Source organism: Lolium rigidum, chromosome 4, assembly GCF_022539505.1.
Source record: "Lolium rigidum isolate FL_2022 chromosome 4, APGP_CSIRO_Lrig_0.1, whole genome shotgun sequence".
Classification (NCBI taxonomy): Eukaryota; Viridiplantae; Streptophyta; class Magnoliopsida; order Poales; family Poaceae; genus Lolium; species Lolium rigidum.
The window spans coordinates 184,702,530-184,714,871 of record NC_061511.1 but is presented as its reverse complement, the minus strand read 5'-3'; the positions used below and the strand labels follow the sequence as shown (position 1 = coordinate 184,714,871).

Below are 12,342 nucleotides of genomic sequence, written 5' to 3'. Positions count from 1 at the left end.
TAGCGTACGGTCGGTCCCCGATGTGGATTTTGAGATCAATGGCCACCACTACACCAAGGGGTACTACCTTGCCGATGGTATCTATCCACCTTGGGCTACACTCGTGAAGACAATCCGAAACCCCGGCTCGGAGCGAGGAGGCAAGGTTTGCCAAAGAGCAGGAGGCAGCCCGGAAAGATGTCGAGCGGGCGTTTGGCATCCTCCAAGCTCGTTGGGCTATCGTCGGACACCCTGCCGAGCACTGGGATGTGCAAACTCTGTGGGAGGTGATGACCGCTTGTGTAATCATGCATAACATGATTGTTGAGGTAGAGCGGGATGATTCACTCTTTGATAATGAATGGGACGGCCAAGGAGAGTTGGTTACTCCTCAACGTGCTCCGGCATCATTTCGGGACATTCTTCATGCGCACCATGAAATTCGAGATCTAGCTGTACACAACCAGACTTCGAGCTGATTTGGTCGAGCACATGTGGCGGCATGTAGGCAACAATGCTGCAAACAACAATGATGAAGGAGCCTAGAGCATTTTGTATCGTTTCTTCATTTTATTTGAATAATACTTTATCCTTGATTACATGGACTATGTAATGTATAATACATTTAGAGCATTTCAACTATTTTATATATTTTTTCTATAATTTATTTTGCGTTTTTCTAGTGATTTTACAAGAAAAACATACCATGGGGCGCCGCGACCCAAATCTGGCGCGTTGGGCGCAGCGCGCGACCCAAACGGACGCGCGGACGCGGGGCACCGTCCGCGCGTCCGCTCGGGCACGCAAACGGCCCAAAACGGACGGCCCAGCGCGTCCGTTTGGGTCGCCCGGTTGGAGATGCCCTTATAACGCTGGTTGGCAGTCGCGATCCAGCACAGCGAGGCGGGAAGTGGCGGCTAGGCGGGGTGCGAGACGCCGGAATGGACCAAACGAGTGGACTGGGAACTGTATTTTCGTTGAATGATTCTTCATGGCAGGACATGCATACATGGCCCAATTTAATTTCGTATTTTATGGTTGAGACGAGATCCAACCCTTGTCCCCAGATGCTCATTATCCTGACGCATTGACGTGGCACCACTGCCCTTTTGTCGCCGGTCTCTGGCTAACGACTTTGTGTAGTAGGATAGGAGAACGGCGACGCGTCGGCCCAGGGAATACCGGCGAGCGGAGGGATGAAACCACGGGAGGAGGAGTAGGTTTCATTTGAGAAGCAAAAAAAAAGCTGACCTTGCAGCACGCGGGAGCACGCAGCAGCTTTTCCTCGCGCACGCCGACGAGGCGACGCCGGTGGTGAAACGATCGGCGGGCCACGGAACGAGCTGGACCATGGGGACGCGCGGAATCCATTCGATCGTGCGCGCTGATTTATTATTATAGGGTGGGGAGCCAAATTGAGGGATGCGTGCTCTAATTGTCGCATCGTTGGCTCACGCCATATACCATCTGCTTCCTTCAGATGCGCGCATTGCTTGCTTTCTTGCCCGGCCTATGTATACTAGACTAGCATTGTTGGTGAGCAGATTCGGCACAACGGAACCTAATGAGCGAACGAATTACCTCGCTGAATCCGAGGACAGTGATAGCCTCCGGCCGGCCTCCGGCACCAAGTGACCGGCCTCGAGTGCTGCCCCGACGATGATCCCCGCGACACACCTACTCCTGCGTCCAATGTGTAAACCAAGCATTAGAGATCCAAACATCCGGAGCCTATCTCTATGCAATTAACAATCCCGTTAGGATGGCAAGATCACACCGTACCTAGTTTTCTCATCTCCAAGGGCAGTGCCATCTCCTCTCCGGCCATGGCGGTCAGTCTCCTCTCCTCGACGGACATCTCCGGCAATGGCGCTCAGTCTCCTCTCCTCCCCTCTCCTCGACGAGCAAGAGTCAAAGTCTAAGTCGGTCGCACGCGCTAGCCGCACGCGGTCTCTTCCACCTCTCCTGGTATTTATAGCCACGGTGATGGGGGCCAATGTTTTCGTTCGAAATTTGAAACCCGGCGCCACTTTTTTCATCTACGTATGGTTGCTTGCCGCTACCTTTTTTTCCTTTCCATCCATTGCCCTCTTGTTTACAAGGAAACTTGAACCGACGCATGGTCTACTCTCCATAAAATTAGGGCGTATCCATGCGTGGTATCATAACTAATTGGATGCACATCCCGTGATTGGAAAACCAGCCCCGGCCAGTATAGCAAGGCAAGAAATTAGTGTTGCCAATGCATTCCTCCTTATTTTCTCCCTCTCATCACGGATTTCACCACTAAACAAGGCAAAGAGTTGTCGTGCATGTCACATTTATCAACACCCAGTAATTATGGATAGGGCTTGGTTAATTAACGTCTTGTAATTATTCTACGCCTGGTGGTTGCTTCGCGCTACTTTTTACTTTCCATCCATTGCCGTAGTTTGCCAGGAAGCTCGAGCATACGCATGATTCATGCTCCATAAAACTAGGGCATACCCTACCTTCGTGTATAACTAATTGGGTAAGCCAGACGCATACCCCTTGGTTGGTAAAGCCAGAATACCCCTAAATAATTATCCCTACTATTAATCGTTGCTACTTCCTCTATCACAGTTTATTAGGAGTGCTCGTACCCCTAGATCGCAAATTTAATCAAGTTAGCATTAATAATATATTATAAAAAATTATACCATTTGAAACTTTAGATATTATATTTTCTAATGATATAATTTTTGCATTATATATTAAATTATATTAATTGATCGGAATCGGCGACAGAGTTCCCTCTCTCCTCTCATCTCCTCTCCGAGCAAGACTCAAAGTCTAAGTCACACGCGACGCACGCGTAGGCTTCACCCTCCTAGTATATATAGACTACAGGCCAAGAAATAGATGTTTTCGTTCAAAATTTCAAACTTGGCGCCACTTTTTCGTCTCCACCGGTTGCCGCTGCTGTTTTCGTTCGAAATTAGGCGCTGGCGATTGATTTTCCTGCGGTTATTATGGACCTAATAATAACTTATTTGTTCCACTTGTTTGGAAGGAGGAGATGGAGAGGATGGAGGGTGGAGGAGTATTGTGCCACGGATCACCCATGCTGGTTAGTTTTTCCTAATATGATATAACGACATGACCACGAAACATTCCCTACTTCAAATAGTCTACCCAGCCAAAATTAGGAGCGGGTCAATCCCCTAAAATCAGCAACTGCTCTCATTATTAGAAGCGTATATACAACTATCAATACCGTGATTTGCGAGAGCTTTCGTTTACACGGAATAATTGATGCAGCAAATTGTTGTTGTTCATCGAATAATTTCCTTTGTATGGTTTGCTTAACGACCTCGTGCCTTGCGTTTTCATCTACTCCCTCCGTCCATAAATATGGTGCTCCCCTCTCCTCGATAAGGAACAAAGTAATGGCCATGGTAATCACTTTCAGTTCGAAGTTTTTGGGCTCCATTAGCGCCACTTTTCTCATCTCCCTCCCGCTAATTTAGTTTCAATACATAGCTCTTCATTACACTAATTTCGAACAAAAGAGACATCGCTGCAGACTAACATTTCCAGATGTAGTATTACTTACTGGACACAAATAGATGAACATTTCAAACCAAATAGTAAGTTCATTCCACCCAGATAAACCTATTTTTGCACGGAACAACAAGCTCGAACTTGGAAATGGCTTCAACAGACCTACACACAAAAGTTTGTCGGTGCGCATTACTCACTAGCATTACATCCAGGCAGAGAGAAAGTAAGACATGGATGTTCTCAGCTTTCGATAAATCGAAGCATTTATTTATTTGAAAAATCAAAGATACTTCAGGTGAGTTGTGGAACACAATGTAAAACTGAGTTCAATCCTTTGAACAAATCATAACATATTGGGACAATCGATCGAAAAGCATAACCAGTCATTTGGTGATGTATAACAAGTTAGACAAGTTGACAGGCTTTACAGGCATTCCTGATGTTGTGATGTTAATAACTATAAACTTTCTATATTTTCAGCAACAATGCAATATAAAACAAATTAATCATTGTGTCCACAATGACCATCTGTCAACTTCAAGAGTGAGTGTCAATGTCGAAAAATGAAGACATGCTGCAGACTAGAAATTTCCAGATGTAATATTAATTACTGTACATAAACAGATCAATATTTCAAACCAGTTCATCCCAGCCAGATAAGCCATTCTGTCCACAGAACTACAAGTTTGAACTTAGAAATGGCTTTAACATACCTACACACACAAAATCTGTCGGTGCACATTACTCACTGGCATTACATTCAGGCAGAGAGAAAGTAGAACATGGACAGGAACATGGATGTTCTCAACTTTCGATAAAGCGATGATTTATTTATTTGAGAAAATCCAAAGATACTTCAGGTGAGTTGTGGAATAGAAATTAAAACCGAGTTCAATCCTTTGCGTAAATCATAACATATTGGGATAATCGATGAAAAAGTAAAAGAACCAAGTCAGCATGAGAAATGAGGGAACTTTAATATGAAGGCACAATCATCATCTGCTACGCTTCTATATTTTAATAGGCCACGGGACGCAAAATAGCAGCTGCTAAACTACAAATGTAGATGATACCGAGTCCACATGGACCATCAATGGGGGAAATAATTTGTTCTCTGAAGCAGAGTTAGAATCATGCATGAGTCATGATTTGATATATTTAATCACAAGCGGTAGGATAGGAACATAAAGCCTAATAATCTAGAGTTATACCGTCTCATAAGGAAAGAACCGGGCTATCGAACATAAAGTCATGTGTCGCATCCGAATCCTTCAAATTTGATCTTACCCTCGTATGCCTTAACAACATCTGGAATCTCATCGGCATGCTTCAATACGTATTTGGTCGAGAATTCCCTGGAAGTACCGAGCAACGCCTGAGGCAATTTGATTTCTCTCTGGATCCTCCCCTCCCTCATCAGCACGCTCAGCACGGCGCACCTCGGCAGGATGCACTTGTCCAAGCTATAACATAGAATCACAGGCCGCGACATTATAGCATGTATTCCAAGCTTGAGCTCGTCCAGCAAGAACCGGACCTTCTTTTCTATGTTGTCATCGGCCAAAGCCAGCATGGTGGGCTGGGTCTTGAAGGCGCTGAACACCTCGCCCTCCGACAGCCCGAAGCTTGTGTACAGTTCCAGCTTTCGAAGCCACGTCTCTCTCTTGAGGGTGCACATCACACCGAAGCAGTAGAGGGATCGCGAGTCCGCGATGCACATACCGATCTCCTTGAGGTCCTCGAAGACTTTGCTTATCCGATCCGGCGACAACCTGAGCACGCACAGGTTGATGACGAGGAGCTTCGAAATGGCAGCCTCGGTAAGGCCGCCGCGGCGGAGGGCTTCCACGGCGGGGCGCATGCTGGTCTCGAGGTCGCTGGAGAGGGTGCGGGGTTGGCGGTGGAGAGCTTGGCGGAGGTGGTCGTCGCTGCCGATGATGCCGCGGAGGAACTGGATGGAGGGGACGAGGTGCTTGTCGAGGCTGCGCGCGAGGAGGAAAGGTGCGGTGGCGAGCTTGCGGGGCTTGAAGCCGAGGGAGGCGAAGAAGTCGAGCTTGGGACGGAGGATCCTTTCGGGGTCGACTAGGAGAAGCACCGAGGCGCTGCGCACGATCCGGAGGATGTCCGCGTTGGCGAAGCCATAATGCCTGAGGAGTAGCGGGAGGGTGGGAGTAGCGGGAGGGAAGGAGCGACGAGAAAAAAAGTGCGAACCGACGGTTTATGAAAATAGTCGCCGACATGTGGGAGCCCGCCCCGCTTTTCGTTGTGTCCGGCGTGCCCGGAGCGTCCCCTGTGGGGCGGGGACGAGCTCGGAGCCGGACACCGTATCGAGGCACACCGGACAAAAAGCGGCTTTGGATAACGCGGCTGAAAACGTTTTTTTATCCAGCGTCCCCCAAATTCCTTTGAGGAACGCGACTGAAGATGCTCTAACATGCTTATAGATTCTCAAGATTGATCTAAACCACAAGTGAGCAACAAGGTGGCCTTTGGTCCGATAGTCCAACTTGTACGGCAATAACAAACTAGAAATCCCCTCTGCAATGCTCTTGACAATGAAATTCAGCTTCATCCTAGTACAAGCACGCTCGCCTTGGCTTCGGCCGAACAAACATCTAATCCACCTCTCTCTCGCCGGACGCCGTTAGTCTTACAGGAGATCGAGCAACTTTCCCGTTGAGCCAGTTTTAGAGCATCTCCAACAGAGGCTCTAAAATTTGGCGCTGTAAAAGTCATTTGCAGTGCGTTTGATTTGGATACAGCGCGCGGCGCAGTCGCGAGCTTTACCGGAGGCTCTATTTTACAGCGCAATTAAGAAGTCAAAAAACAGTCCTTTAGAAGTGGCTGTAAAATAGAGCTCCACAAACAAGTTTCTTCAACATACATACAGCAAACAAGATTAAACAGATCACAAATAAATCTGAAAAAATTAACTAAATTGTATAATCTACTGCGGCTTCACACAGATACAGCCGCAGACCAGCAAGTACTGGCTCCTGAACATGGAGCCGGGGGAGTGGTCGTGGTCCGACCAGGCCAGCGCCCTCGGCGGCGTTGGGCCGTGGGACGGCGTCCGCAACCACCAGGCCATGAACAACCCCCGCGCGATGCGCTGTGGCGACCAATGCCTCTTCTACCACTCGGGCGCCGGCGCCGCCTCCCGCCGCTGTTGTGGGTATACTTCATGGGTGTACCATCGACAGTGCCTGGATCCGGCAAGCCCGGGTGGCCCATAGACGGTGATGGTGGCATGAGGCCCATCGGGCGGCCCAGTTGCTGTAGATCAGATTGGATGAGGACCAGCCCAGGAACAAGGAGCCGGATCCACCGGACCGATATTGAAGTCGGATCCGGCTTGGCCCATTAAGGGTAGCCGGATCTGGTACGACGTAGAAGGGAAGGCGGATCCTTGACATACACGGCAAGATATTGTACCGTAGTTAGGCAACTTGTATTCCGGCTAGGACTCTCCATGTAAACCCTAGATCCGTGCGCCTTTATAAGACGGATCCTGGGAGCCCTAGAGGCACAACCACAACTCATCGTAACAACACGCAAGCGCCCAGATAATTCCAGACAAGCAGCAGTAGGCCCTGTCTCCGTGCGGCAGGAGTGCGACGACAGGAAGAGGAGGAGGAGGTGCAGAGCGGTGGCGGTGGTGGTGCAAACGACGAGATGTGACGAACGTGCCATGTTGGGCTCGGTAGAGTGTGGCATCGGCAGCGGGTGGAGGCTCGAAGAAGATGTTTATAGCGCTGGTTGGCACAGCGAGGCGGGGAAGTGGCGGCTAGGCGGGGTGCGAGACGCCGGAATGGACTGGACGAGTGGACTGGGAACTGTATTTTCGTTGAACGAGTCGCCGTCGAGGAGCATGCATACGTGCAGGGCTGTCCATGCCCCCAATTTAATTTCTTAATTTATGGTTGAGATGAGATCCAAGGCAAGGAACTTTGTCAGCAGATGCTCATTATCCTGACGGATCGACGTGCCCATTTGTCGCCGGGTCGACGAGTCGTCTTCATGGAGAATGGCGTCGGGCGTCGGCCCGGGGAATACCGGCGAGCGGAGGATGCAAACACGGGAGGAGGAGTAGGTTTCATTTGGGAAGCAAAAAAAAGCTGACCTTGCAGCACGCGGGAGCACGCAGCAGCTTTTCCTCTCGCACGCCGACGAGGCGACGCCGGTGGTGAAAGGATCGGCGGGCCACGGAACGAGCTGGACCATGGGGACGCGCGGAATCCATTCGATCGTGCGCGCTGATTTATTATTATAGGGTGGGGAGCCAAATTGAGGGATGCGTGCTCTAATTGTCGCATCGTTGGCTCACGCCATATACCATCTGCTTCCTTCGGATGCGCGCATTGCTTGCTTTCTTGCCCGGCCTATATATACTAGACTAGCATTGTTGGTGAGCAGATTCGGCACAACAGAACCTAATTAGCGAACGAATTACCTGGTGAATCTGAGGACAGTGATAGCCTCCGGCCGGCCTCCGGCACCAAGTGACCGGCCTCGAGTGCTGCCCCGACGATGATCCCCGCGACACACCTACTCCTGCGTCCAATGTGTAAACCAAGCATTAGAGATCCAAACATCCGGAGCCTATCTCTATGCAATTAACAATCCCGTTAGGATGGCAAGATCACACCGTACCTAGTTTTCTCATCTCCAAGGGCAGTGCCATCTCCTCTCCGGCCATGGCGGTCAGTCTCCTCTCCTCGACGGACATCTCCGGCCATGGCGCTCAGTCTCCTCTCCTCGACAGGCATCTTCGGCCATGGCGCTCAGTCTCCTCTCCTGGCATCTCCGGCCATGGCGCTCAGTCTCCTCTCCTCGACGAGCATCTCCGGCCATGTCGCTCGGTCTCCTCTCCTCGACGAGCAAGAGTCAAAGTCTAAGTCGGTCGCACGCGCCAGCCGCACGCGGTCTCTTCCACCTCTCCTGGTATTTATAGCCACGGCGATGAGGGCCAATGTTTTCATTCGAAATCTGAAAACCGGCGCCACTTTTTTCATCTACGTTGCTTGCCGCTCCTTTTTTTTTTTTCCTTTCCATCCATTGCCCTCTTGTTTACAAGGAAACTCGAAACAGACGCATGATCTACTCTCCATAAAACTAGGGGCGTATCCATGCGTGGTATCATAACTAATTGGGTGCACATCCCGTGATTGGTTAAACCAGGCCCGGCCGGTACAGCTCCAAGAAATAAAGACGCGCATGCTTGCTACCTAGGCGAGAAATTAGCGTTGCCAATGCATTCCTCCTTATTTTCTCCCTCTCGTGATGGATTTCACCACTAAACGATGCGAAGAGCTGCCCTGCATGTCACATTTATCAACGCCCAGTAATTATGGATAGGGCCTGGTTAATTAACGTCTTGTAATTATTCTATGCTTGGTGGTTGCTTCCCGCTACTTTTTACTTTCCATCCATTGTCCCTTGTTTACAAAGAGTACGCATGATTTATGCTCCATAAAACTAGGGCCTACCCTACCTTCGCGTATCATAACTAATTAGGTAAGCGAGACGCATGCCCCTTGATTGGTAAAGCCAGCTCAGCCGGTACAGCTCCAGAAAAAAGATGACGCAGGGATATTTCTCCCACACATCCCCTAAACAATTACTCCTACTATTAATCCCGTTGCTACTACTCCATGAAAAAATAAAGTAGTAGTAGTACTCTGTGCATGCTATCGTTACTTAGAGTATCTCCAACAGCCGCGCTAAATTTTGACGCTGTAAAAGTACTTTGCAGCGCGCTCTATCCGTGTTTCGCGCGTGAGGCTATATTCTTCTCCGGCAGAAGCTCTAAATTTTGGAGCTGTACAACTGGGTAGCTGCGCGTGATTTGTACAGCGCACTCTTTCCGGCGTGCTAAATATAGTGCACCAGATAGCGCTTTTGCAGCGCTCTCCACTTTACAGCACCGATTACGGAGCAACAATTTATGCATCTCGCGCGCTAAACTGGTCACTTTTTTGGATACAGCGCTGGATACAACGCCTGTTGGAGATGCTCTTAATGTTCTATAATTGTGGACACGGCTGGTACAACTCCATGGAAAAATGAACCAAAACAGACGCCGTGATTTATCCTCCATAAAATTAGGACCTACAAAACGCGCGGTGTCATTACAATAAATTGGGAGCTTATCCCGTAATTGGTTCAAGCGGTAGATACAACTCCTACTAGTACTAGAGAAAATAAAGGACATGATTTTCACCAGGCGGACGAGTTGATGTGCATGTCATGGTTTATTAATGCCCTGTAATTGTGGATGTGGCCTGGTTAATTAACTTACTAAATTTGTGTAGTACTGGGCTGTAATTATGTGGTTAGTCTTTTTCCCTTCATAATATATATGGTCGAAGCTCATTATTTTTCTGAATTTATGTGGAATGGGGCTGTAATTGTGGGCTGCAAGATCTAGCTAGCTCCACATATATTGCATCTACTCCTGTTGCAAAGCTAAAAAGAGAGTAATATTGACGTTTTAATATCAAGCTTCATAGGACAAGACTTGCACTGCAAATTGTTGTTATGAATAACATAGCATTGTTTACTCTCTTTTCATTAAGCCTCCTGCCACCGCTAGTACTGTATAGTTTGCTTCAAACTTGCATCACCATATATTCGGCACTTCACAACTTCCATGCACCGAGACAAGTCTACCTAAACCCTAAAGGAGACAAGCGTTGTGCCAATCCAAGTCTACTTCGTGGCATTCCAAGACCTTCTTTGTCTCAAGGAAACAAGAATCGCACACCAAAAAAATGTACAGTTCTGGTGAAAATCAATTTGGTGCTTTATTTGTCTACACACATTTAGCAAAAACAGTATAAGATGTTCCGGTGATGAGAAACACATGTTTTATTACAAACATTCCACGTGATTTGTGAGAGCTTTCGTTTACACGGAATATGATTAATTGATTCAGCAAATTGTTCTTGTTCATGGAATAATTTCCTTGACGAGGTTGTACCTCGTACCTTGCATTTTCATCTACTCCTTCAGTCCGTAAACATGGTGCTCTCTCCTCTCCTCAATAAGGAACAAAGCAATGGCCATGGCAATAACTTTCAGTTCGAAGTTCGAAGTTTTTGGGCTCCATTAGCGCCACTTCTCTCATCTCCCTCCCGCTAATTTAGTTTCAATACATAGCTCTTCGTTACATTAATTACAAAGAAAGCACAACAAAATGAGCGCGGGTGCCGATTCTCCCTCGCTAATTAATTTACCCCGCATCATACCGAGCCCGATGAGCGTCCTGGCCAAAAAAAAAATGCATTGGATACCACCTACTCGTTCATTCCGTAAATAAAATGTCTAACGCACGCCCCTCCATGTGTTAGTGGAAGCTCATATCACAGGATTGATTCGGTGAAAGATTCAAGGCACCCCGTGAAAACCATGCCATTGTCTATGTACGTGTCACAGATGCATCATGCCGAGCTCAATGTGCATCCAAATATTGTATACCACCTAAATTGGCCAAACTATTCATAGCTTGATTTTTGACTAAATTTGTCTTCTTTTACAGAATAGCAATCGGCTCATGAGACAAAGCTTAATACACAACAAATCACATGTCTACTTGAGATGGAATGGAAACTATTTCTATGTAAGTATTTGTAATATGTTCCACACATCCAAAAATGTGTCGATTCTACATCAATACAGCAAGGAAGACGGAAACAAAACAAGCAGTATGTGCATCTCTCAACATTGAAATGTTAATTCTCTCAGTTTTAGCATACAAAGAACCCACATGGATCTCTCCCTCTAGGTTGAATATGACCAGCCGAAGAAATTTCTAATACCAACATTACATAAAAAAAGGACCTTCCATCCACATAGATGCTCCAGGCCAAACAAGGACAGCAGTCCACCTGCAACTCATTATTAACCTAACAGGCAGTGAACACAGCACGGCCGTCCGGATCTCCAGCTCAAATCCTCCCCTTCTCGAGCAAGGGTCAAAACAACCTGCTGCATGTACATCCTACCACCTGCACGCCATAAGCCAACAAAGGTTCAGCTCCACGAAGGGCACATGGAACTGCTGCTTAGCACGCAAGCAACACATACACAAAAATAAAATATTCAACAACTGACGATTATTTAGACCACTAAAACTTGATCAAAATTAGGATTGGTTTGACCATATCAAATTAAATTGGTCAGCAAGTGACTATGTGATCTAGAAGCTAGGCAAGTGATCGTTCTGCAACTAAAAGTCACTAAATGACTTGTATATTGGGTCATACATACGACACTAGGCATGGCATGATCTAGAAAAGCATGTACAATCTCAGAAACTAAGAAATCCTACACGGAGCAAGGATGTTCTCGATAACATACGAGAGAGGTGAGGCCAGCACCACCATGGTTGGGGTATGGCCAGCACGAGCGCCGTGTCACCAACCAAAGGAAGAAAAGGAGGCCGAGAGGGCCAAGCATGGCCTACGACTGCACTACAGGAGGCCATGGTCGATCCCACACTCACCATCGTTGTCAGTTGTCACCATCAGGAGGCCACGGAGGAAACCTGGGAGATTCCATATGCTAACTAAAGATGCATGACAATTAATCACATAAACTTCAGAGTAATTGTTTCAAAACAATATATATACTGGCAGAAAAATAAGGAACTCTTGAGCACAAACACATAACAACTTCAATATGAGAAACTATAAATTTAACACAAAGAAAATTGCCAAGCAATTGAAATAAAAGAGCTTCACTAGGACTAGCAAGAATCAAATAACAACAGGACCACCGGTTGAGCATTCAAGTTAGCTGGCACATGAAAAAAATCCAACTTGTTTGGTGAAGAAC

General features: G+C 47.5%; 1 protein-coding gene across 1 annotated transcript; it reads right to left on the bottom strand.

The window, feature by feature from the left end:
* Positions 1 to 4,537: 4,537 nt before the first annotated feature.
* On the bottom strand, positions 4,538 to 5,674 carry LOC124647901 (transcription termination factor MTERF15, mitochondrial-like; the record flags this gene model as incomplete). Its single annotated transcript, XM_047187751.1, has 1 exon — positions 4,538 to 5,674. A coding segment is annotated over one exon (921 nt), but the record flags the coding sequence as incomplete, so codon positions are not given.
* Between the last annotated feature and the right edge of the window lie 6,668 nt (positions 5,675 to 12,342).